At 43.5% G+C, this 25,982-nt stretch overlaps 4 protein-coding genes across 6 annotated transcripts; 3 read left to right on the top strand and 1 right to left on the bottom strand.

Annotated features, from left to right (window-relative positions):
- Positions 1–1,814: 1,814 nt before the first annotated feature.
- Positions 1,815–3,829, bottom strand: LOC127771473 (BAG family molecular chaperone regulator 1-like). Its single transcript, XM_052297386.1, has 2 exons — positions 3,475–3,829; positions 1,815–2,446 (listed from the first exon to the last, which is right to left on the bottom strand). The coding sequence occupies exons 1-2, from the start codon at positions 3,743–3,745 to the stop codon at positions 2,214–2,216; spliced, it is 504 nt and encodes a 167-aa protein (XP_052153346.1). The 5' UTR covers positions 3,746–3,829; the 3' UTR covers positions 1,815–2,213.
- A 3,437-nt stretch (positions 3,830–7,266) lies between these two features.
- Positions 7,267–10,344, top strand: LOC127769711 (uncharacterized). The gene is made up of 3 exons (XM_052295332.1): positions 7,267–7,518; positions 7,617–7,766; positions 9,930–10,344. Exons 1-3 carry the CDS (start codon positions 7,471–7,473, stop codon positions 10,107–10,109), a joined length of 378 nt encoding a protein of 125 aa, XP_052151292.1. The 5' UTR covers positions 7,267–7,470; the 3' UTR covers positions 10,110–10,344.
- Positions 10,345–11,146: 802 nt separating this feature from the next.
- Positions 11,147–15,678, top strand: LOC127771085 (MA3 DOMAIN-CONTAINING TRANSLATION REGULATORY FACTOR 1-like). Of its 2 annotated transcripts, none has more exons than XM_052296909.1 (4): positions 11,147–11,411; positions 11,550–11,728; positions 13,397–13,488; positions 13,598–15,678. In XM_052296909.1, the coding sequence occupies exons 2-4, from the start codon at positions 11,590–11,592 to the stop codon at positions 15,350–15,352; spliced, it is 1,986 nt and encodes a 661-aa protein (XP_052152869.1). In that variant the 5' UTR covers positions 11,147–11,411; positions 11,550–11,589; the 3' UTR covers positions 15,353–15,678. The 2 variants fall into 2 exon arrangements, with proteins under 2 accessions (XP_052152869.1, XP_052152868.1); XM_052296908.1 differs by having other exon boundaries at positions 13,394–13,488.
- Positions 15,679–16,489: 811 nt separating this feature from the next.
- On the top strand, positions 16,490–20,618 carry LOC127769527 (mitochondrial inner membrane protease ATP23-like). 2 transcript variants are annotated; one of them, XM_052295114.1, is made up of 5 exons: positions 16,490–16,701; positions 16,814–16,938; positions 17,671–17,826; positions 17,931–18,014; positions 19,794–20,618. In XM_052295114.1, the coding sequence occupies exons 1-5, from the start codon at positions 16,566–16,568 to the stop codon at positions 19,926–19,928; spliced, it is 636 nt and encodes a 211-aa protein (XP_052151074.1). In that variant the 5' UTR covers positions 16,490–16,565; the 3' UTR covers positions 19,929–20,618. The 2 variants fall into 2 exon arrangements, with proteins under 2 accessions (XP_052151074.1, XP_052151075.1); XM_052295115.1 differs by having other exon boundaries at positions 17,671–17,808; positions 19,794–20,557.
- The last annotated feature ends 5,364 nt before the right edge of the window (positions 20,619–25,982 follow it).

Here is a 25,982-nt window from a genome sequence, read left to right as displayed (position 1 = left end):
TGTTCGCACGGAAAACGGAGCAGTGATTAGCGGGTGATTAATAAAGTATTTTTAATTTTTTTTAAAAAATGGATTAATTTGATTTTTTAAGCAACTTTCATATGAAAACTTTTTACAAAAAACGCACCGTTTAACAGTTTGAAAAGCATGCGCGCGGAAAACGAGGGAGATGGGTTTGAAAAGAGTTAAGAGAACACCACCTTGCCAAACGACATGATCTCGCTGCGATTCGATCCCGGAGCAACTCCTCCCTTTTGTGGATGCATGCGTACTCGATATTCTTCCTGAGAGCAAGTTCAATAGTATAGGCAACTACTAGCTCCAATTCATCTATAGTCAATCTAATAGCTCATTCATATAATATTACATACTACACTATTAATATCTGGTTCCACCTGTCATTCACACACAGTGTCTTAAAGTCTGTGCTACAGCTGGCTACAAATCTGTAGTCCACTGCTTTTCTCTCTCCTTATTTATTTTGTTAAAATATATTTGCAGCTGGCTTATAGCCTGCTATTGTATATGCTCTGATACTGCGAAGAGAGAACAGATACGGACCGAGGATGCAGAGCAGTGACACTGGACTCTACGGGTGTCTAGAACCTCCCCTCCGCTGGCCGGTACGTGTTTCCTCCGCGCCTCCGGCCGCCGCGTCGCGGCGTCGGTCGATGGGATCTCATTTTCGACGCGTAGTCGTCGCCGATCCGTGAGATTTCGCTGTACACGCTTACGACTGGTACGCCGGCCGTAGTATTCGATTCGATCGCAACGGCGGCGCGCGTTGCGAAAGGGAAACGGAAAAGGAAAAGGCGGATTCGCTAGATTAACATGGCGCGATGCTGCGATCGACGAGCCCAACCGCGCGGGCGTCTCCGCCTCTCCGGTCTGGCGGTCTCCCCCCAAGTCCCCAACCCACGATCGGCGGGGGCGCGCAAATTGGCAAATCCAACTGATCTACCTTTTTTTTTCTCGCTGACCTAATGGGCCTTCCTTTCCGGTGCGGGAGCAGTTCTAGAGACCGTGACGGCCGACTGGGCCGTTGAGTGCCAGCATTCCAGGCTTCCAGCAGGCTTCTTGCCGCTGTTCCCTCCTCTTCACAACGTTGCATATCACACGGTCCATCGTATCGCTTAAGCCGAGTGGTATATTTGTAAATGGAAAATAATTTATGAATAAAACTTTTATAGACGTGTTTTTAGCGATATAAAAGCAAAGTCTGAAAAATAAACCTCGATGTGAAAAAACCATAAAATCAATTTAAAAATTTAAGGCTCAGTGAAATGATAAGCATAAGCATAAGTGAAAAGATGAGGCTCAGTGTGCACACAAGTAGATGTCTCAAATAAACACCATGACAAAACACAACCCTCAACTAGAGGCGGAGACAGAAAATAGTATAAGTGGAGGCCAAGGATCTACCGCTCAGGTAGACTTAGAAGTGTGTCAAGGATACATTTGCCCCCATTCGCTGCAAAATTGAGTGGGTGCCCCACTTGTTACACTCTAGATCCGCCCATGCATGTTCATGTCTTGTTCTTCTTTACTTTTTGCGTCTAGTTAATCATTCATGATATGTTTGATAAACTTCTGAATTGTAAGACTACTTATGCCAGTCAAGTACTATTGATTGTTGCAAATGACAAAGATGACTTCAGAAATTTAACAGCATGCTATTACTTAACTTTTGCTATATTTTTTTTGTTGTGTGCATATGTTCTATAGGAGCTTGCAGCGAATTCAGAGTTGTGCCCTTTTCTGTTCCCAACAACGAAATAGTTTGTTAGAAAAAGACCACAAAATAAAATCTGCAGTAGTAATCTCAGTTGATTGCACGCAGTTGCATCCTTACATGCATGAAACATTGATCCCTTCCACATTAGAGGTACTACTACTTGCAGAAAATGGAGCACACATACACAATGCATGACATACAACCACACTAAGCACTCGCAAATTAACTACCTAGAAATGGCACAAATCACGCAATTAGAGACATAACAAGTGGCAGGTACTCTAGCTCTCACATGGGAGGGCCCCTTTGCCCTTCCCATGGACTGGTACTCACTGCTGATTAACAGCAACAGTAAAAAATCACCATACATCAGGTCAATTCCAGACAGGAATTAAGCTTTTGGAGACTTGATCAGCTGATGGTACGATTAATCTAGCAGTTAGTGCGATAAAATGGGTCGAACCAGACTGGGCTAGATCTAGACTTGGATAAAAGGCTGATACGGGCTTTGGACGGTAGCCCGGGCCGCAAGAGCGGCCCGGAGCTTCATGTCCTTGAGGGCAGGGTCCTCAAGGAGCAGCACCTTGTCCTTGTCCCTCACACCAACCATGTGGAGGTGGTCACTGTCCTCCCTCTCCTTGCCCCTGAACAGCAGCCTCTGCTCCCTGGGCTCCAGCTCTGTCACCATAGACACTACTGCCTTCAGCTCACCTGCACAAAATGCAACATCGCATGTTTAGATCTCGATGATCAATCCAAACCAGCACAACAATTAGGATTAATTTTGGTGTTGTTCTAACAAAGAAACAAACAAACTAATGTTTTGTACGTAGCAAATGAAATGCAGGAAGGTTCAGGTCAGGTTCCTTCACATCATGTGTGCTGTTGGCAGTGAAGGTAGACGGCCGCCATCTGTGATCAATATTCAGACATGTCCACGCCATTTTCTGTGTTTTCTATTGCAAGAACACCACCATAACCTCTAGTATTCTGGGCTATGGAGTTGCTGGGAAGGAGAAGGTAACAGTACACGGTACTGCCTGTTCTCTTGTCAGTTTTTTTTTTTTTTTGATTTATGAAGCTGGTGACTGACCATGCTAGTTTTCTAATGGACACATGTGTTTTATGTGATATATCTATGTGGTAAGTAAAACTCAAGAGCTCACAAGGGTCACTTGGGAGAAGCGTTTGGTAGAACGAGTGAATTTTAGTGTGTAAACACCACAAGAGGGTGAATGGTTTATAGTTCTCGTCAGAGATTCGGAGCTGCACTTCACTTTCAGAAGTTAGTATATCAGAAGGCATTTAGGTCGTACTACAAAACTAAATTCGAACGAAAATAAACTAGGAGTGATATTATGCATATGGCATCCATATCTAAAATCAAAAGCAACTGAACTAGCAGCATCCTTTTACTGATGCATTGCTCTGCAAACTGAACTACGTTGACGTGCTACACGGCAAGTCGGCAACAACTGAACTGTGCAAAAGGAGTGCCATTGTGCATGCCACCCTTCAGTCCTCAAGCCTTTATCGTGCTTACAAAAGAACTTGGAGAATATCCATGCATGCTTCTTTTAACACAAAAAAGGAACCATGACCGTGTCAACTTTTGAAAGGAAAGAGAAAAGAACTCAAAACTTACAAACTTTTCTGCAAACTTTGCAAAGATGAGAAAATTCAATTTTTAGTTTGATCAAGGACAGGAAACTGTACTAAACAATCAACATGATACTCACCAAAAGTGCAGGTAGCCCCAATGGAGACATCGTGCCAGGAGAACCCGGTGGCCACCCTGACGGTGATCACCTCCACGCCGCCTCTCCCGTCCCTCTTCTGCACCAGCATCCCTCCCGGCCTCACCTCCCACTCTATCTCCCCGCTGCCGCCGCCGCCGCTCCGGCCACCGACATCGCCGTCGCTGCTGCTGCTGCTGCTGCTACTGCTGTCAGTGCTGCCCTTGGAGGAGCTCCTCCTGAACAGCCTCTTGGAGTACCTCAGCTTGATCATTGTCACACAGCCCGGTCAGAGAGACTCAATTCGCTCAGCTGAAAGGGCTCGGTTCTTGCAACAATTGGCGGGCGCAGCTGGTGATCGGTGTGGCCGTGGAAGGAGAGCTCGGTGGGTGGGGGGTGTATATATAGGAAGCGAAGGCGAAGGACAAAGCTTTAGAAGCGTGCGGCTGTTTGTCAAAGGCGCCAATGAGGGGGACACTGGGACAGCCGATCCTCGCAAAGTCCAAAGATGGAACAGGTTGTGCTGCTACACAGAGCCATACAGCTCGCTCGACAGCTTCCATGAAAGTATGGAACCACGGGGCTGACATGAGGGCCCGACGCCATTTCATGTTCCAGACTTATCAGCTGTACTAGTATTTCTCTATTACCTTAAAAATGGAGCCATTATTTTTCTTCCCAACCATTGCACTTCTCTCACTCAAAAGAAAAGGAAACCTGCTTGTAGGAAAACTCACAAAAAAACGACACGTTCCCACACGAAATTGATCCAAAAAAAGATGAAAAAACTAAACCCCGTAAAACCATTTGACCATCTTTCTTTAAACGATGCTTCGGTGCTCTCTACTCATAATATTATACTACCAATATTATTAGAGATAAATTAATAATTTACTAATATAATAATGAGGAGTTACTTTGTTATTTATTTTTTTCCCCAGCTAAATCGATCTGCGATCATCCATTGCGCTTGCATCACTCATATTTCATCGAAAAAGCAAAAAAAAAAAGAAAAAAAGTTTAATCACTGCTAAATAACGATTATACCCTCCATACCTTTTTTTTTCTAATAATAATGTCCCACCACGTTTCTACTACCGTTAACTGGGGGATGGTATAAATAGATCTGTATCCTTCAATAAAATGAGATCTAACGGTTCTGATTGATTTCTGATACTAGTTAGAGAGCACCCTAGTGAGGCTATCTTTGGTTGTGTTCGGTGGAGCGGTTCCTAACAGTAATAGTGATCACGGAAAACGGAGCGGTCCATTAGCATATGATTAATTAAGTATTAGCTAGTTTTTTTAAAATAATTGAATCAATATGTTTTTAAACAACTTTCATATATAAACTTTTTACAAAAAACACACCGTTTAGCAGTTTGAAAAGCGTGCATGCGAAAAACGAGAGAGGAGAGTTGGGAAAACGTGTCGAGCACACCCTTTATCATGTCCCGTTGCAATATATGGGCATGACACTAGCAGTAGTAAGTAAACGAGTGAAAGAAAAATGATATACATATATAGCTCCATCACTTTTCAGTAGATTAAAAGGGTAGAGCGCCAAACATTATCTGAGTCTGATTGAAGGACATTTATCAAAATTCGTGTCAATTTTACCACTGTCCATACAACTTGGAAAGGAGTTTGGCATTTTTGGTTGGGGCATTGCTGGGTAAAGTGGGTGAAAAGGCCTGGGAGTTGCATAAACCACACGGGCAAAGCATGGACAGGAACAAAGAATCTCGCATGCAAAACGCAATCACATGGGAGTTGGCAAAACGCATGTCCGGCTAGCCTAGCCTAGCTAGCTAAGGTAATCTCCTTTTCCAAGCACGATAATTAGGGCGGTCGGGTTAGGCCATGAACCTACTTTGGCTATTCTAAATCGCCGCGGCTGATCGCAAGTTTTCCGGCTCATGTCTCGCGTCTGCTCATACACAGGAGAAAAAAGATGATGATAATCATGGGGTCATAGCCTGATGATTAGTTGTTCTTGATGTGTTCTGTACGTGCGTTGATTGTTAGTACTAATTAGCATTGTTAATTAATCGAAGGTGTAGTACTAAATGTTTGGTTTAATTTCAGCTTTTTTGGGGGGCTGAAGTGGTGGTTGAGGGCATACGTGGGGCTTGGAATGTTTAGTTTAGGGCTTGGGTTTTGGAGTTTGTCTGAAACATCTGAAATAGATTAGGTTCGTCTTTTTCGTGATACAGGTGTACTATTTTGATCCTTGTGTGACAATAATACACGTATAGATATAGGCTGGCTAGCACTGAGAAAAAATATGATCAAAATTTTCTTTTATGAGTCAACTTGATTCCCAATTAATAATTAGTCATTGACACCAAAAAAGAGACGAAAATATGCTTAATCAAAGTGTTTCACACAATAGAAAATCATCTCTATCCATACTTTTCTTTTCTAATTAGAACAAATATAAACTAATTGGATAAAAAAATCGTAAAATGATTGGTGGATTAGACTCCTTTTCTTTCCCAGGGATTTGTATTAAAAAATACAACACCATGTTTTGACCATACTGCACTATGTATCACCATTTGATAAACAAAAAATATTTCTCGCTCTTATTCAAGTAGAAATACAAATGGAAAAAAAATCAAGGGGCGTTCAGAAAAACTTAAATTTCCAATACAATATTTCATCTACCTACTACTCTTTCAGAAGTACATTTTATATGTTTGCCCATGATTATGGATTAAATAGTTCCGAACTTGTCAAAATTATTGGTTCTAATAAAAAGAAATTTAGTTCACTACATGTGAAACATTTACTGATTTGAATGTATGAGCAGAATTTTTGGATTAATTTGGTTAATGTGCCAAACTCCGATCTAAAAAGAAAAACAGTTTATAGAGAAGGATAAAACTATAACCAATCTGTGTCCTAAAGATAATTAAGACTCCATGCTGAGTCATCAAATTGATGACAAGTCCTAATTATGAAGTTAGCTAGCCGACATTAGATGCTGAGTCATCTAATCATGAAGTTACCATCTCCTGATCCCTGATTAGCTCCGGAGAACTTCACCCAGATGCTAGACGAACGTGTGCAGGATATAACTAAGGGAGAATGCTTAATCCTCTTGTCCTGATCGCCTGGGAATCTCTCCATTTTTCTGAAGCTAATTAAGCCTGCCTCTCCCGGTGCCACGCAGCCTCGGAACCCACATGCAAAACCCTCGCCTTGGATTGAGATTCCCCGTCGCATGTGCGCGGCGACGATCTTGCCTGCTCATCTGGTCGACCGATCCCATGCGAGGCGTACGTGCGGTGCGGTGTTCAGACTCTCACCGATTCACAGACCCATGTGAGATACATGTTCGTTAGAGACGACGAGGAGTAGATGAAAACTTGAGGATGTGAAGATGATTGGTTAGGTACAGTGTTTGGTGTGGATGTGTATAGATTTTGTTTTACACGCTCGGCGTAGGTTCACCAGAGAACTTTGCTCATTGCTCGTGCGGCTGGACCCTTTGACAGATTAGGTGTGAGCGTGTGTGTGGACAGTAAAAGTTCAGAAAAGGCATGCTACAATGCTTGCAGAATTCGGACTTCAGGAACACAGAATCTGAAACAAGAAAATGCAGAGGTGAACTTAAAAAACAAAAGGGTAAATACATGCTGAACTACTTGAAATCCAGAGAAAGAAATTTGCGAGAAAATGGGGGGAGAAAAAACGAAAGGCAAATAACGACGAAAACGACTTGGACGGGGCGAGGCGACAGGTACGCGTGGCACGGCTGCTTTCCAAGTCTCCTTCCTGCAAGAATCCTTCCTCGATCAGTCGAGCCCGATCAACCACTCGCCATCCGTTTGTTTGGCGCCGAATCGACGAAAAATATCCGCACGCCTGCCAATCCCGCCACGTTCTTGCGGCCCAGCCATCCATCCAATCCTCCCTCTCCCCTCCTTCCTGCACGATTCGCGCGGATTTCCGCAGCGGCAAACATTCGTTCGATCGATTGACCGATCGGCCATGGCGGCCATGGTGGCGTCCACGGCGACCTCCTTCTCCTACCACAAGGTGAGCGCGTCGTTTCCGCAGACGATTTATTGTTCAGTTCATGCCGCCATCGTGGTTCGTGGCGAACTAAACCATCTGATCAACGCTACTCGATTCAGCCGCGATTCGCGGTGGAGTGCAGGAAGAAGGACCGGGACCGGGACAGGGACAGGGAGCGGCCGGAGCGGGAGAAGGAGCACAAGTACCCGTTCAAGGTCGTCGAGATCACGCCGCCGCCGCGGTGCCTCGGCGTCCGCTGCTTCCCCACCGTACGTCGTCTCTGCAATCCCCTGCCTCTGCCTCGTCCTGAATTCTGAATTCTCTTATGCATGGGTCATGGGTGCATTGCATATGCACAAGCCTGATCATACCACGATAGATACGCATGAATTGAATTCGCTCGTTAACAAGAACAAAAGGGGAAATGCGTATGCACAATGCACAAGCCTGATCATAAAAAAAACATTCAAATCGTTGCTTAAATTCGAGAATGAAAAAACGTATCTGACTTATCTAAAAAAAAAACGTATCTGGATTCTGGAAACGGTTATTAACTGTGGAACAGATTTTTCCTGTGACAAATGGTGTAGCATTGTTCCAGAATTCAGTGCACCACAATTTCGGTTGCAGAGTCACGGTCTGCTCCCAGTGTATAAATTCGATCCTAAATATTCTTCGCAGCTTTTGGAGAAATACAGATTGCGTCAGTCTACTAGTTAAATTGTAGCACGTAGTAATGCAGTGGTTTTTCATTAAGGGGAAAAAAAGGACACGTTCTTTGACAACTTACTGAAGTGTTTCCAGCACTGCGAGAACAAAAAAATAATTTAGGGTTTATTTGGTTCACAGTATTTTCAAATCATAGGAACAAAAAAGATAAAGAGTAAAGGATTAGAATGCCACAAATCCTTATGAAATTCTCGAAGAGCTCTCATCTCATACTAAAAAACATATAAAACAGGATTGTAAGAATATAATCCTTAGGAATTTGGTAGGATTTATCCTAAACAACTAATAATGCATATAGAAAAAACCTAAGGTTTCAATTCATAAAATAATCATTTGTAAATTCTTTAAACCGAATGAACCCTTACAGTGTTTTCTGAAGTGATCACTGACTGGTTATGCTATTGTTGTAACTTCAAGAACAACAATTTAGCACCCGTTTTTTCGAAAGAAAAAACAATTCAGCAGCCGTGCGCAGCTAGGACCATCAACAACTAGCCTCCATGCTATCCTTTTCTTTTTAGATAATAGCGATATATCCTACTCTAGTTGTGTTTTTGTTTGTAAACCTTGTTTTAGTAGTTTTTTTTTAGAAATCACCGGAGGGAAGAGCTCCCTCACTTGAATTTTCCATTGATAATACTCCCTCCGTTTCACAATGTAAGTCATTTTAACATTTCCCACATTCATATTGATGTTAATGAATCTAGATATACATCAATATGAATATGGGAAATGCTAGAATGACTTACATTATGAAACGGAGAAAGTAACGAGTTTGAGGTTACGTAGGGCGCCGTAGTGATAAGGTCGCGCCATTACCTATTTTAAAGATATAAGAAACGGGAGAAAGCTTGTTTTCAAGCAGATATAACATATCTACCAACGTTGTTCATTCGTTCAGCCCAGAGGCTAGCATGATCGATGCAGCGGCGAAGCAAACGGCGTAGGCAGGGTTGTTCATTCTTAAAAGTCACCTCATGACTATGGTTCCAAAGGCACAGAAGCATAGCAGGAAGAAGCTGTGTAGATGAGCAGCCGGTAGGGTAGTACTCCCTCTGTTTCAAGCATTACTTATATATTTATAGATGTTAATAAATTTAAACGCATACTACATATATATGTCTAGATTCATTAACATCTAAATGAATATAAACAATGCTAGAAAGTTTTATATTGTGAAAGAGAAAGTAGACAAGTTTAACCTCGCCAAGGTACTGATGATGTCTGTGAAGCCTGTTTTAGCAGTTTTAACCTTGCAAGACAACGAACTCTTTTCCTGCTGGAAAGTCGAAGCAACGTAATTTGGTACTACTACCATCAAGAATCTCTGCCAGATAGCCATCATACATGCACGAAAGCGCTGTCAGATTGTCAAAGTAATTCCCTCGAGAATGAAAAGATTGTCAAAGCCAAGCCGAGTGCCTCCCATTGTTCTAGATACCAAGACCCGACTTTCCAACGGGGAAACAAAAAATTATGCTGCTTTTCCTCCTCCTTGCGTGCCAGCTATCACCGTTGAACTGATACATTGTCATGCTGACATGGTTCTTCAAAACAAAAACCAGAAAAAAAAAGAAAAAAGGAAGAAAAAAAAATGAGTATATGGCCGGTGGTTGTTGGCAGATTATGTATTGTTGCTGTGAATTTTAATGCTATCTCGTGTGATGAAGCGGTGTTTACGTTGGTGCGTGATGACGGTGCAGAACATCCACTGCGGGGAGAGCGTGACGATCGAAGGGCAGGCGTACACGGTGTCTGCGGTGACGCACCGGTACCAGCTGCGCAAGGGGCGCTACGAGCCCAGCGAGAAGCGCCTCGACGTCCTCTCCACCGGCAGATACCTCCTCAACCTCTACCTCGACGGCCTCCTCGACAAGTCCTGATCTGATTAGATTATGCATCTAATCTACTACTACTCCAGTATTTACATGAGCTTACCAGTGCAATTAATTAAACATCGATCAACTTCTTTTTTTTGTCATGAGAGGTGTGTATAAATGTATCTGTAAGTAAGCACTGGCACTGTAATCGCCAACACCTGTGTGATGGACCAAGGACGGCGTGCTCTGGATGGATTCAGAGGCGGAGCAACAGAAAGAGACTAAATTAGTTTGTTCACTGCTCTGCTGTTCTGCAACGAGGAGTGAATCGATCGATCGATTGCACGCATGGTGCCAGAGTTGTGACGATGTTAATGGCACGCGTGCTTCGCCTCATTCATATCCCTGTACTTCCGATGACACGTCGACGCTCTTGTGTGTTGTGTTGATCATGACGAGGTAGGTAAGGTAGCTAGCTATAGCTTGCCAAGCCGTATGGGTCGAGATAAACACTTAACAAAGCGTGAAGGATTAGTATCTTACTAATAGGCAACCTTAAGCAGATTCCATGTGAGTGACTGATCAGCCAGCACAGTAGTTAGCATATGACAAGTGACAACATGCAAGACTGTGAGATTTATGACCAGTGAAACCTGGGGCGGTTTTGCTCACGGACAAAATCAGCAGAAAGCGGCTTTGCCCACCAACGGACGGCCCGGATGCGTCCGTCGCGGTGACGGACGCCTTTACGCTACGTGCGCCCCATCTGGGAGGGGTGCCACGTGGGCCGAACACGACGACGTGGCCGCGTCAGCCCCCCCACGCCGTCCATCCCCGTTGCTCTCTCCACCTGGATTACGTGAACCGCGTCCATACGCCGCCCCACCTCGCGCGGGCCGTCCGTTCCACGCGCCCATCCACTCACCGGTCCATGCACCCGGTCTACTCAAAACCAACTCCCCGACCGACCCCCCGCTCGCTACACGGCACCGACGTACCACCACTGACAGGTGGGCCCGCGAGGGACAAGAGGTGTCACTGATCCCGCGAGTATTTAAGTGCGCGTAGCGATCTCTCGGTTCACACAGTGCTACTGCTTGATGAGAAATAAGAAAATAGAGAAAAAAAATGGGTGGAAAAGATTAGCTTAATACAGCGCGGTAAAAGTAATTAGAGGCAGATAAGTAATAAGTGAGAGAGACGGGAGGCAAAAAAAAAAGATAAAATAAAAACTCTCCCTTCTCCTCTCCGCTCGCGTCCCCCGTTGCGTTGGCCCCCCTCTCTCTTCGCCTCGCCCCCGCGCGGCCGCACCGCTCGCCTGAGATCCGCGTCGGCGCTCGCCGTCTCCGCCTCCGATCTCCACAGGTGTGTTCGTCTGCTCATCCCGTCCGATTCGTCATCGTATGCTTCGTTTTTGGTTTTGCTTAATTTTTTTGTTTTTTGTTTTTGTGGCTGTGGTGATCTGATTGATTGAGGGTGTGGGCGTGCGTGGTGGTGTTGCAGGACGGGCGGAGGAGACCGCATAGGTGGGGGGGGGGGGGTGATGGCGGCGGAGGAGGGGGCGAGGTCGCCGACGAGGATGCTGGCGGAGGGGCACCTGCGGGTGGCCACCGGCGGGGGCGCGCCGGCCGACGGCGGGATCGCCGTCCGCCACCTCCCACACCACCACGCATCTAAGAGAGGTGACTGGGCTCGATCCCTGTGTGCGCGCCTGTGCATGTCTTATCCATTTTCTGTACCACTGAATTATGTCATGGTGTGAGATTTTCGTTGGAGAATTCGGACCGGGCAGGTTTGGTTTCACTGTTTCTTAGGGTTACTTGAGGTTATGGCCTCTAGAGGGTGATCTGATGATGGTGCGTAGCAAGAGGTGAGGGATGTGATTCGTCTTTAGGGTTGTTAGATGCTATACATGCTAATGGATAGGCTTGGCTGCTTGAAGCACAGCGTTTAGTAAATAAGAGTGTCTAACTGTTGATGGGTTTGATGTCCATGGAGACATCAGGCGTGGAGTCATGCCAACAAGAAGTAGTACACTGGTATTTCTTATGCTATTTAGTATTGTAGGCTCTGTAGTGCAGTTTAGAATGGCGGGAAGAACAAGAGGCATAGGAATGGCGGGAAGAGCAAAAGGCGTTCATTTGAACTCTGTTTGTTTGTCGGTATATCCGTGACGGTTTCTAGCAGTTCTAGGTTGTACTGTTCTTGTCTGTAACCGCTGAAACCCTAATTTCAGTAAGGTGGAAAATCAAATTCCGACAAAGTTGTGAAATGTCCAAAAAAGACATTTACCGGTTTTTATTGGAAGCTAGTTCCTGCTTTCCTATGTTTGTTTGCGCACGCATTTAGCCATTTACTGGTTTCGATCTAGGTGACGCAAATACTGTCCTTGCACCTCATGTTTGGTTGGTATTGTAGTTATGTTATTGGAAAGGCTATGCTTGAGTTTAAAGCTGCCAAAACCGGCCGTTGGTGACCGTTTCTAATAATTTCAGTTGCCTGGAATCCAAATCCTTATGGGCTCAGAAAAGTTAGGTCCTACCACGCTTTTAATCCATGCAATTAACATGCATTTGTCGCTTTCGATATAGTATGATACGAGGCCATGATTGGTCAGTATTTATGTGTATCTGTTCAGAGGGGCTTAATATTCATTTTAAAGCTGCCTAAAGCACAAGCTCCAAACCTCCAACCAAGCTCATTTTTTCTAATTTTTAGCAGAAATGATCATGTGCCATTTACTGAGAAAGTCAAACCATATGCACCTGGTTTACACTGGGTTGGGTTGTGTGTCATTGCTATGATTATGTGTGGTCTATTTCTCAAATAATCAGGTTATTTCCTTAATATAGCTGTTTAGGAAGTTATTTATCGTGTGAAGAATTTGTTTTTAGTAGGGCATATCTGTCCTTGCTTTGGCATCTGTTATACATAGCTGTTGTTGACTTTATCCTTCATTATTACACAACCCTGCCTTGGGAATCTGAATTGTGGACATCTAAATTGCCATCAAGTTATTGGTAGCTGCAGTATAAGTTGAGAATGATTTTACATCTATTAAGGTCTTAAGGTTATCAGTATGTTGGGCCATGGTGTTTTGGCCTGTGAAGGCTGTTAGTGTTGGATACAATAGGAAACACTTGGTAGACTTGCTTGATGTTATGGACAAAATGAAGGAAACGTAGATTTCATTTTTTTTTATTCTTGATCTTTTACATAGTGGGTAATCAGCGCAATAATTGTACTTAATCTTTGTAAGGCATACGCTGTTCATTTATGGTACTACTTGTACCACGTGACTCTTATAGTCTATATTGATTTTGTTGTTTTTGTTTATACTGCTTTAGAAGGTGCTGGTGGGAAAAATGAACAATACAACCTTGAGGATGTAGATTCTGTACCATCTAAGATGTCGAACAAACTAGTTAATGGGAACAATAAGGTTTGATCTCGCTGCTCCTATAATTTTGCTTTTTTTTTCTTTGTTGGTTTGGCGCTAATTTATTTTGTTGGTTTGACACTAATTTATCAATAACTCACTGGTATTGTAGGTTCCTGCTACATTAGATGACTATAAAAGGCTTTTAGTTCCTGTAATTGAGGAGTACTTTAGTACAGGAGATGTGGAACTGGCAGCTTCTGAGTTAAGGAGTCTTGGATCTGATCAGTTCCACAGTTACTTTATCAAGAAGCTCATATCCATGGCAATGGATCGTCATGACAAAGAAAAAGAAATGGCGTCAATTCTGTTGTCTGCGTTGTATGCGGATCTACTAGGCTCTTCCAAGATGAGTGAAGGTTTTATGATGCTTCTTGAGTCAACAGAAGATCTATCTGTCGACATACCGGATGCTATTGATGTCTTGTCTGTTTTTGTTGCTCGTGCTGTTGTGGATGAAATACTGCCTCCTGTTTTCCTCACTCGAGCCAGAGCACTGCTTCCTGAATTTTCTAAAGGTATTGAAGTTCTGCAAGTTGCTGAGAAAAGCTACTTGTCAGCCCCCCATCATGCTGAGCTAGTTGAGCGCAAGTGGGGTGGGAGCACTCACTTTACTGTGGAAGAGGCAAAAAGGAGAATCCAGGATATTCTGAAGGAGTATATTGAGAGTGGAGATATTGATGAAGCTTTTAGGTGTATAAGGGAGCTGGGCCTTCCATTTTTCCATCATGAGGTTGTTAAACGCGCTCTCACCTTGAGCATGGAGAATCTGTCATCACAGCCATTAATCCTGAAGCTGTTGAAGGAATCAACTGCAGGTTGCCTGATCAGTTCTAATCAAATGTCTAAGGGTTTTTGTCGGCTAGCAGAGAGTATTGATGATCTGAGCCTTGATATTCCTTCTGCCAAGATTCTCTTTGACAAGCTGGTTCTGACTGCTACATCTGAAGGATGGCTTGATGCTTCATTCACTACATCTTCTGCCCCTAATGAAGATATGCGAAATGCAAGTGGTGAAAAGATCAAGCATTTCAAAGAAGAATCTGGACACATAATTCAAGAGTATTTTCTCTCAGATGATGTCCCAGAACTCATTATAAGCCTTCAAGAGCTTTCTTCCCCAGAGTACAATCCTATCTTCCTCAAGAAGCTTATCACCCTCGCTATGGACAGAAAGAATAGGGAGAAGGAGATGGCTTCTGCCCTGCTTTCTTCACTCAGCTTGGAACTTTTCTCCACTGATGACATCATGAAGGGATTCATATTGCTCCTGCAGTCAGCAGAAGACACTGCCCTCGACATTGTGGATGCTCCCAGTGAACTTGCCCTCTTCCTTGCCAGGGCAGTTATTGATGAAGTTCTGATTCCACTGAATTTGGATGAGATCGGTAACAGGCTTCGCCCTAACAGCAGTGGTAGTCAAACTGTCCAGATGGCTCGTGCCCTTCTTGCTGCTCGCCACTCTGGTGAGAGGATACTGCGTTGCTGGGGTGGCGGCACTGGCTGGGCTGTAGAAGATGCGAAGGACAAGATCGCAAAGCTCCTTGAAGAATACAATACTGGCGGTGACTTGGGGGAGGCTTGCCAATGCATCCGTGACCTTGGAATGCCCTTCTTCAACCATGAAGTGGTGAAGAAAGCGCTTGTTATGGCAATGGAGAAGGAGAATGAAGCAAGGATCTTGGCTCTGCTACAGGAGTGCTTCGGTGAGGGGCTGATAACAATCAACCAGATGACATTAGGCTTCACTCGCGTCAAGGAAGGCCTCGATGATCTGATCCTCGACATCCCAAATGCACAGGAGAAGTTTGGAGCATATGTGGATCTCGCAACTGAACGTGGATGGCTGCTTCCACCCTTCGCCTAGGCGGTTAAACTTGATGAATCTTCTCAATGTACATCTCCACCCCTGCTGTCTTTAGCACCATACCAAAAGTTTTCCTGTTCCTAGTGTACTTGTTGTGTTACCGTATACCGGAGGATGATAGGTTGGTTGGCCGTGTTGGTACTTGTTGAGGTAGTGTTCATCATTGGTTTGGTTTGGGAGTTTATGCCCTGGGAGAGTTATGAATAACCATATCGTTTCAGGTTATGACATGCAATGCAATGAACAATAGAGCTGTTCATGACCAGTGGAATTTTTGTAATTAGCTGGCGATGGGCTTCCAGCTTCTGAAGCTCCGTCATTGTGAATGTGCTTGCCCATCTTTGCTGCTTAAATTTCAATTGCTCTAGGATACTTTTATATATCATCATCTGCCACATATCCATCCTCTTTTTTTTTGTTTTGTTTAGCCTGCTTAGGAGGATACTATTAGAGTCCATCTTTTTTTTTTGTTTAGCCTGCTTAGGGGGATACTATTAAAGACGATGACAGTTGACAGCACTGTCTGCCTTTGATGACATTGAAATCGGTGTCAGCATGCATGGCACAAATTACAGGTATACCCATACTGCACTTCTCTTGGATGAAAGATTCTGCCTATACACATCACATTCATATTTGCTTCCTCCTGTCAATTACACATCGCATTCCATTTCATTCTCACAGTACAAATAAGAACTGTTTCACCTCGAGCTACCTCCTCCGTCCTAAAATATATTAATTTAGAATTGAACATTTCATATTGTTATAAGTTTAGATACCTAAAATATATTAATTTAGAATTGAACATTTCATATTGTTATAAGTTTAGATAAGGGTATGTTCAAATTCGTAAAGTACTAAGTAGTATATTTTAGGAGATGGAGGGAGTATTAGAGACGACTGAGACGAGTGTTTACACGAGTCAGAAAACTGTTCTCTGGGGGATAAAACAAGCAGAACACTGCAGCAGCATCCAGCTGAGAAGTATCGGACCTAATTAGGTGGGCCTAAACACAGTAAGGGCCCGTGCTAGCTAAGGCCCAAGACACTCTCCGGCCCATCCATCCCTCCGCGCGATCCTACCGCCTGCACGAATCACGAGGCAGAAAGGCGCGGGACATACCGGCCGAAGGCGACTAAACCTAGCAAACCAAACCCCCACCTCCCACCTCCCCGGAGCCGCCGCGCCGCCGCCGGAGCGAGCCAGTGAGCGATGGCCGGGACGGGCGGAAGAACCGGCGAGCCGGAGGCCACCGGAGTGGAGGCAGCCTCCGCCCCAGAGCGCTCCGAATCCAGCCGATGCATGCCGTTCGAGGACTGCGTCGCCGGCATCAAGTCGTCTCTCAAAAGTACGAGCGCGCCGCCGTATGTGTGTTTGCTTGCCGTCGATGTCTTCCAATTTTTGTTCTTCTTCTTTTTGTCCTGTCAAGAGTTCCTCATCCGCGCCGTGAACGAATCCAGATCCGACGGTGCGGTTCCTGATGGAGCGGATGGATAAGGCCGGCTGCCCGATGCCGCCGGGGATGATCACGGCGAGGAACTGCGGGACTGCCGATAAGAATGGTTCCTACGGTTCCCGGATAGGGGTATGCGTCTCTTCCCCCTCTCCTTCCCTTTTACTTCGTATTATCCTTTTTCAAAGAATCGCGGGAGGGCGGCGTCTGATGAAAAGGCGTGGGAATTGATGGGACTTTGTTCTGGCGATCTGCATTGCCTAAATGATTGGAGGTTTGGAGCTAGGGAGAGAGAGTGTATACGTGTTGTTGGGGAGGCGTCTAAAGTTGAACTAATATTTTCTTCAGTTGTTTGGTATTGGGAATACTGAAAAAGTGTTCGCTATACTCTGCTGTTTTATGTAGCTAGATGGAGTTCATCTTTGAATATGCAAGTATGTTAGGTTCAAATTTGTACCTCGTTTTAGAAACAGTTACAACGAGGCCCCTGATTGCTGTAATCGATGTGGGTTATTGTTCATCAAAACCTGTTAGGGTTTTCGATGGGTTCATCAGTTGGATTGCCGTGTTACTTAAACAGGTTACTAACACACCAGTTCACTCAAAAATTTCGGTACCAGCATAGCATTATCTCCATGTAGTATGGTATTCTTTTACTAGTAGAACATTGGCCGAATCCTCACTTGACCCTGATTGTGGCAACCTAGGTCTCAATAGTTATTTATTCCTAATCTAGATTCCTTGTAAAAAAGAGAATTCTTGTCTTCATTGTTTTTTCATGATTGGCTTTAAATCTGCTCTAGGTTCTATTTCAAGTTATCTGTCAACAAGACTTTTCCTAATATTGCAACTGTTTATGTCCAGATAACGGTTTGCTGTGAAGAAATACGATATAAAGATGAGATAACTCAGCTATTAATTCACGAATTAATACATGCCTATGATGATTGTGTTGTCAAGGACATGGATTGGAAGAACTGTGCTCACCATGCTTGCTCCGAGGTAATAAATTCTTACCATGTAAGTTCTACTTATTGTCTATTTGGCATGCTAACGTTACGCACAAATTTTATGCTCGCTGACGAGTTATTACAGTAATAATCGACAGTGCATTTTGTTGTTAGATTCGAGCTAACCACCTTAGTGGTGACTGCCATTATAAACGTGAATTGTTGCGTGGCTTCATGAAGATGAGGGGGCATGAGCAAGTAAGTATTTTCACTGTAATTGAGCTTATGCCAGAGTCTTCAAACATGAAACCTTATCTAGTTTAGTGTCCTTTTCTGTTGTTAAGTGCATTCACATGTTTGCCTACCCAGTTCAGACGAAACTTGCAATGGTATGAGTTTGTTGGCCGTGTTTTGAGTTTCCGATGGTTACCTGAGTATTTGAAGCTACTTAACTGTAATATGTGTGTATTTCAAAGGTACAAAGCATTGTGCATAGTCTCTTTGGATCACCAGTAATCACTCTAAAGCTACATTTGTCAGCAACGCTACTATTGACATCATCCAGATTTTTTGCTGCTCCTAATTTTGATGTTCCAAATCTCTATAAGTGAAAGATTAATCTCAAAACGCCACATGATTGATCCACATAATGAAGAAATCAGACAATTCAGTAAAAGACAAAATAAAGAGATGAAAAAGATAACCATCAGACAAAAATAGTAAAGCAAAGGGGACACGAGGAGGGTTTGAGAAGGGGGAAAAAGAAAAAGGAAAAAAAATGACCGACTTCGGCGATGCCACATCGCTTCTCCTCTATGCTCTCCGACTCCACCGCTGCTTAAGTGCTTCCACCCCATGCCTCCCCCGCCACTGTGGACCTAAATCCATAATTGGGGATCTAGAAGGCGGAGTTGGGAAGGACGAGAAGGAGATGGTGATGTAGAGGATGATGTAATGGCACTGCGGGTAATGGTGTGTGAAAGGACAGAAAGTCACGCAGGCCTCACACCATCCCACCACCAACCCATCCAGGACGCCGCCGCTGTCCTCATTGGAGAACACACTAGCCAGTCAATTAGAGAATAGCAGGAACCAGGGAGCAATTGGAAAGCCAATTGGAAAGCCGGAGTTGCATACCGAAGACTCAAAGGTGGTGAAAGGCTGGGGATGATCCACCCCGGCCATCACCTAGCCAGATCTGTCCATCAATGACACCTCGAGCTAAAGAGGAGGCGGCGATTCCAGCGGACAGCTGCCGCGGAGACATTGTCGGAGGCCAGCCAAGAGGCCCAAGGCAACTGACATGGAAAGTGCAACGGCGTGATGAGAGCTGGTGCGAGTTGTGCGATGTTATTAGGAAGAGAGGGAGGGAGAGGGACTGGACAAGTTCAGCTGTCAGCCCTAGGTCAGGCCAACTGGGCCAAGTCAGGCGACAGCTCCTTGACTTGGACCAGGAAGCTAGGCCGAATGTGCCTAGAGTCCAAAATGACAATTTAGAATAAAAAAATTAGGAAAGAAGAAAACATAAGAAAAAGAAAATAATCATGTACAATTACAATACATTTTATTTCTTTTCTACATCCACCCATGGTTTATGTTCCCCAGAGACATGACCTTTTTTACATCTCTCCTATTTTTTGAAACCCATGTATTAACCTTATTACAAACTACATGTAACACACATTCAACGGATAAGGAGGTATTAGTCGCGCGAACTTGCAACAATATAAACTAGTATTAAGAATGAGGTAGCAAGAATGGGAGACCATGGATCTATTATCAGGAGCTTGCCATTTAGCCAGTAACTTGTACAATTCTAATGTGATTAAATGTAGGATATCCAGAAGAAATATGGTCCCTAACTGCTATGATTTGAAGATAATCTAACAATACTGTTGTTAACTTATGAAATTCTAAAGTAAACTTGATTTGAGTGAGCATAAATCTCCTTTTTTTCAGCGACGTGTGTAACATGTGCACACTTGCTAAACCCTACATGAATTTATGTACGTTCTGACATTTTCTGCATTTCTGAAGGAATGTGTTAAACGGCGGGCTCTGATGTCTCTCAGGAACAACCCACACTGTTCAGGGACAGCTGCAAAAGATGCAGTTGAGGCTGTATGGAGTATATGCTACAATGATACACGCCCATTTGATAGGGCTCCATGATATTATTGGCAACATTACAAGAAGCCATGAATTAAGATTGTGCACCCCTGCTGGGGATAATTTTGTTCCCCTTCAGTCAATTGTAGTTAAGCAAAGAACTTATTTTTTTGCTGGAGCAAAGCTGTATTAGGCTATAAGTCATGGCTCGAGTTCATGAACATTGTAGTGAATTAGCTCATATGATGATTCTATTATCTTTTGCATTACATAGTTGGACAAAGTATAATAAGCTCCTAGAAAATACTTGTGCCATGGGTTACTTCTTCATGAGGTAAACGCTACTGTCTTGTTCGAGGTGTTTCTGTTTTTGCTTCTCTTCTGAAATTCAAAACATGTGTAAATGCGTACTGCGCTTGTTTTGTTTCCACTTTTCTACTTCAGCGGACAGTCTTCTTGTAGGTCGATGTTAGCCCAGGTACAGTGACTTAAGTAAGGTGGTGTTTGGGAAGGAGGCTCTCACAAAAATTTTAAAGCCTGTTTGGTTTCTACCCTGAGCTACTTGCCTGAGCAAAAGTGGCGCCTGAGAGTTCCCTGAAATTTTGGTGCCTGTTGCCTGATGGCCATGGGGCATCCTTGAGTAGGTTCTGTTTGGTTGAAGTCCTGAAACTAAACGTGCCTGAGGAAAATTAGTAGGCGCAAAACAGTATGCTTTGAGTAAAAAAGTGTTTATAACACTTCCCATTAGACAGCATTAATCTATAGATCATTCCTTCTGATTGGAAACCCTAAAAAAAAGGTTTCTTCTTACGACGATGGTGAATCCAGCAAGGAGGCGGTGGTGGTTTGCATCATCGCCTATTCTCGTCAGGCATTATGGCGGTGATTATCAACCGATGCTGCCGCATGGAGCTCAGCCCACCTATTTTGGTCGCCTGGACGAGGCTAATTGCACGCCTGAGGTGGATTAGGCTAGGCAGGTGGAAAGGGCCCTCAGGGCAACAACCAAACAAGGTTCAGGCAATGCTCAGGCTCCTCTTCCATCAGGCAAGTTCTCCTCAGGGCAGCAACCAAACAGGTTTGTGAAGTCCCTCCTTTCCAAACACCACCTAAGATGCATATTATCTTCATTAGCCTCGATGTGCATGCAGCTCTTGTTTAGCATGGTCGAGGTGAGCTAGTTATACACTTCCTCCGTTTCACAATGTAAGTCATTCTAGCATTTCTCACATTTATATTGATGTTAATGAATCTAGATAGATATAAATGTGGGAAATGCTATAATGACTTACATTGTGAAACGGAGGGAGTATGTCGAATACTTCACTAGTATAATATAGAAAATGGTCGCGGCATCATCATGCTATTATGTAATTGACAATCTCGATCGCTATCTCATCTACTTTCGCAAAGCATATCCACAGGCAGCAACGAAATGTCTGCTCCAACTAAAGACAACTTCAGCACGGCCAATTCAAGTAGAATATATGACCCTATCAGCAGCTCTAGCTACCCAATGATGTTGCATTCATCACGAAGCTGTCTATGCATACCGATACTGACGACAAGCTTCAAAAAAGAAAGAAAAGGGTAAGCAAAACGTATCCCAAAACGTTTGTTCCGATAGAAAAGAACAGGATCAAGGTATGATCTATCCTGACCACCACTGTATCTACTTTCACAAACAATCAGGGTACTTAAAGCAGCCGCCGGAGGCAGTAGCACACCCTCCTTTTTCAGCTTAAAAACAGCTCTCAGGACAACCAACCTAAGAGCAAGTTTAATAGTACAGTCAACTACTAGCTCTAATTCATCTATAGCCAATCTAATAGCTCATTCATACAATAGTTACTTACTACACTATTAATAACTGGTCTCACCTGTCATACACACATTGCGTCTTGGAGTCCGTGCTACAGCTGTCTATAAATCTATAGCCCGCTGCTCTTCTCTCACCTCATTTATCTCATTAAAATATGTTTACAGCTGGTTTATAGCCTACTATTGTACCTGCTCTAGGTGCTCACAACTAGCAGCTAGCTAGGTATTCATCAATCATTCAATCTAATGGCATTGCGATTTATATACCAGAGTTGCATGACACTGGAATGGCGAATCTTGAGCAAATCCAAGCAGCAATTAACCTACACTCAAGAGGCCATGAGGCTAACTGAAGTAGCTAGAACAATGAATGTGCTAGCTAGCAAGTACTCCCTCCATCTACTTTTGATAGTCATATTTCTTCATGGCACACAGACCAAGACCAAGGATAAGCAATTCTACTTATCATCCGTTTAAACATGCTACTAGTCATTCCTCGTAAACAAGCGATTCATTAATATTTACATTTCTCGATGCCCATGTAGCCAATCATGTGTGGAAGAATGGAGAGTCATGCATTAAATCCGAGAAAGTCATTAAAATGATAGGTAGTTGGATTGAAATATGCCTATCAAAAATAAATTTTTCAGGTTTGAAAATATGACTATCAAAAGTAGATGGAGGGAGTACTAAATTAAACGATAATACTCCCTCTGTTTCAGGTTATAAGATATTTTGACTTTTGTCAAAGTTAAACTGCTTTAAGTTTGACTAAGTTTATAGACAAATATAGTAATATTTACATTACTACATTAGTATTACTAAATTAGTTTTATTAAATTAATAATTAAATATATTATTATAATAAATTTATCTTGAGTTGAAAATATTACTATTTTTTTATAAACTTAGTCAAATTTAAAGTAGTTTGACTTTGATCAAAATTAAATTATCTTATAATCTGAAACGGAGGGATAAGTTTTTACGGTGGTCTCGACTAGTGATCTAACCTTCTAGGAGTACCTTTTTCCTATCCTATAGACCGTATATATTTATAATACCATTTTGATTACTAGTAATAGAATTAAGGGGGTATAATTGCTTCTGCTTGGGAATAACTCGTATCTCATTCTATTATCGATCATATTAGTAGAATGATCGATTGCATAGTTGCTCGACTAGTCATGGCCTACTGATACCTTTTGCGAATTCAAAACCAAATCCGTCATCACCCCACTAGTCACTACTAAACCACATATTAATCTCTGCTTCGGAATTCGCGAGCGTGCCAGGGGACTCATTTAGACTAGTGCCATGTGGTTTTTTTCACTGGGGCGAGTGGCGCTCACATGAGAGGCGCCATTAAACTAGCTCGACGAGCTCTCGTCCCCAGGAAAGCCATGGCAAGCAGCCAATGCTTATAGATTCTTCCCCCATGGGTCATGGGATGCGTCGTTCTCCCGATGCCACAAGCCCAGCGAGGGGGACAGGATGGAGGTAATAAATCTACACGAGCTCTCTCTCTCTCTCTACCTGCAGCTACTAGCGATATATATATCTCTCTCTGTGTGTGTCCTTAATTTGACTTACGAGCTGTCTGCTCTCCATTGCCCTTGACTAGCTAGCTGAACTGAATAGCGATCACTAGCTTGGAGCCTTGCTCTATATATACTCAGTTGCATACGGATGCAGGAGGAGGTGAGAGGTTGGCACAGGTGATCACTGAAGATTAACTGAAGGCAGCTATCATGAGGTTATTACCAGCTTCAGGGATTGTGAGGCTGGTTGCGTTGGTGTTCTTGCTGATCTTCAGCTCATCACTTCAGCAGCAGGCAGGTGTCGGTAAGTCGTTTTCTGATCAACATGATCAGTTATCTTAATCTATCACTTGTTCATCCTAGTGTTAGAACTTGAAAGATTGTTGAGTTCTGAAAAATAAAACAAATCTTTGTTCTTTGTGGATTGATCGAGCAGGTGCCATCAGGCTGCATGACAGAAAGCAGCACGGGGAGCAGTGGGAGGAGGAGAGGACGCAGATGAGGTCGTTCATGACCATGGACTATAGCTCAGTGAGGAGGCGGAGGCCGATACACAACTGATTCAGCTAAACCAGCCCTGATTAGAGATAGCATGAGAAACCATGAGACTTTCAGCTCTGCTTACATCTCCATGTCCCAGCAGCAGCAGCAGCAGCAAACAACATCTACTGAAGCGTGATGCTAGGAGAAGCTGATCGATCCATCATGTGTTCTCTTTTTCTTTTTCGTTAACTTCTGTGATTCTGTCCTTGTACCTATGTCTCCAGCAGCGTGCACGGACGTGTGCAAGCAAATTTTGCCCCCCTGACCAAATGTTATTATTAGGATATATATATACGCAGCAATACTAGTAGTAGCAAGAAGTAGTGCTAATGCTTAGTTTTCGTCACATTTTTGTAAGAAGTTGTGAAGAACTTGTAGTTTATCTGCTTCTTCTGTAACTGAAATGGCAGCATCTGATAGCAGCCTGAAGTTTCAGGCATGGAAATTCATATGTATTGAGCTTGTCAACCATAATGGAAGAAGTATACTGAAGGATCATTTATGTCTACTTTGCACTTGGATGATCAGCTCATTTATCAAGCATTTTCTTTTTCAGGTTTTGGAAGTTAATATTTATTTATTTTTTCAATGGCCTGTCCCCTGTTTTGAAAACTTGAGAGTTGAGATGACCACTGTAAAGTAAAACCGATATGTTTCGTTAAAAAACTGTTTTTCTTGAGAATTACTACTTTTGGGATCCTTGACGAAGATGACATGTTGGCAAATGTGATAGGTGACATGAGAGCTGTAGGCTAGCATTACAGTCTACAAGACTTCGCTTGATTAGTTGATTTGAGTACACTTACATTCAGATTCTTTCCGAAGTTGAAGCAGAATTAACGTGTCTGTTCTTTAAGAACTACTAGTTCACCATTCAAACTTCGCACGATTCAAACTTAGCATGAAGACGTGTTTTCTTTTTGTGCTATACTTTGGCACGTAAAGAAGACCATTCACTACTTAATTTGTAGTTAATCACTTGTCAGCGTATTGAAGTCATTTCAACATTAGAGTAGGTACAATAGCAGACTATAAGCCAGCTGCAAATATATTTTAAGAAGATAAATGAGGGGGAGAGAAGAGCAGCGGGCTACAGATTTGTAGTCAGCTGTAGTACGAACTCCAAAACACAATGTGTGTATGACAGGTAGGACCAGATATTAATATTGTAGTATGTAACTATTGTACGAATGAGCTATTAGATTGGTTATAGATAAATTGAAGCTAATAGTTGGCTATACTATTAAACTTGCTCTTAGATCAATTCTGCAAATCTCCTTTTAAGATTAAAAGCTGAGACATCCTTCTAGTACCAGAAAAAACGGCCTAATGGCAGCTCAAAAAAGGATCGGAGGAGCGAGCACTTGGCTCTCTTCCCACTACTTTGCACTGAATTTACCACGAAATCACCGTGTAAATACTTGTGCTCAGATTCACAGTTTCACACCAAGTCATAACTCTTACTGCCGCGCGCAGTAACTTAACATAAAAATGGTTGTTAGCACCGATGAAAAGCAGAGATCACATGGGGATCATCTAGGGCTTTGTGGAAACTAAACAAGAGTCCAGCAGAACGGCGATTGGGCTTTTGACCACCGGTTGTGTGCTCGCTCAGCTTTGACCTTCGGCACGGCTGCTTCGGAAACGCTGTTTTTTTTTTTTTTTCTGTTCTCCTTCAGAAATGTTCAGAGTTCAGACGTTCGCTGTATAGTACGGCGCCGGTCGCCACAACTGTGTGTCTTTCTTTCAGGCAAGCGACGCCCCCAGAATACACTAGCTCTAGCAACAGCCCAGTTCGGAGGTGAAGTGCAGCACGTACGTACGTTTTGCCTGTGTCTTTGCTGCAGGAATGCAGGTCACGACGTGTAAAAGGCAATTATATGCGCCGGGGGCAATCACAGGATTTGCCGGGCTATTGTGATAGGAGCGCGGCAGTAAAGCTGAAAAGTCCCGGAGAAAATGATACGGCGCACTGAAACATATAGTGTGTCTACTTTATTACTCCTCCAATTTGGACGCGTTTGTTCGCGACTTGGCGCCATGCCATTTCGCAGCAACAAGCTACGCATACTACAGTTTTACTTACGGGCCAGAGCCTAGCTGCCATCCTGCCGTGCAGAGCGGTGGAACGCTAGGCCGACTTGGGAGTTGGGAGTTGGAGAGAGCAGACGGGGACCGTGCATATATGCACGTACAGGCGGCGCGCGGTTAGAAG

Source organism: Oryza glaberrima, chromosome 4 (assembly GCF_000147395.1).
Source record: "Oryza glaberrima chromosome 4, OglaRS2, whole genome shotgun sequence".
Lineage (NCBI taxonomy): Eukaryota > Viridiplantae > Streptophyta > Magnoliopsida > Poales > Poaceae > Oryza > Oryza glaberrima.
The sequence above is the reverse complement of the archived record's forward strand: the minus strand, read 5'-3'. Positions and strand labels throughout refer to the sequence as shown.

Excerpts from the sequence above, each read along its gene's own strand:
- LOC127769527 (XM_052295114.1), top strand. The coding sequence starts at position 16,566 with ATGGCCGGGACGGGCGGAAGAACCGGCGAGCCGGAGGCCACCGGAGTG. Across the intron at positions 16,702-16,813 it reads CATCAAGTCGTCTCTCAAAA|ATCCGACGGTGCGGTTCCTG; the intron begins GTACGAGCGCGC and ends GAACGAATCCAG. Across the intron at positions 16,939-17,670 it reads CCTACGGTTCCCGGATAGGG|ATAACGGTTTGCTGTGAAGA; the intron begins GTATGCGTCTCT and ends GTTTATGTCCAG.
- LOC127771085 (XM_052296908.1), top strand. The coding sequence starts at position 11,590 with ATGGCGGCGGAGGAGGGGGCGAGGTCGCCGACGAGGATGCTGGCGGAG. Across the intron at positions 11,729-13,393 it reads CCACCACGCATCTAAGAGAG|AAGGTGCTGGTGGGAAAAAT; the intron begins GTGACTGGGCTC and ends ATACTGCTTTAG. Across the intron at positions 13,489-13,597 it reads TAGTTAATGGGAACAATAAG|GTTCCTGCTACATTAGATGA; the intron begins GTTTGATCTCGC and ends CTGGTATTGTAG.
- LOC127771473 (XM_052297386.1), bottom strand. The coding sequence starts at position 3,745 with ATGATCAAGCTGAGGTACTCCAAGAGGCTGTTCAGGAGGAGCTCCTCC. Across the intron at positions 2,447-3,474 it reads TGGGGCTACCTGCACTTTTG|GTGAGCTGAAGGCAGTAGTG; the intron begins GTGAGTATCATG and ends CATTTTGTGCAG.
- LOC127769711 (XM_052295332.1), top strand. The coding sequence starts at position 7,471 with ATGGCGGCCATGGTGGCGTCCACGGCGACCTCCTTCTCCTACCACAAG. Across the intron at positions 7,519-7,616 it reads CCTCCTTCTCCTACCACAAG|CCGCGATTCGCGGTGGAGTG; the intron begins GTGAGCGCGTCG and ends TACTCGATTCAG. Across the intron at positions 7,767-9,929 it reads GCGTCCGCTGCTTCCCCACC|AACATCCACTGCGGGGAGAG; the intron begins GTACGTCGTCTC and ends ATGACGGTGCAG.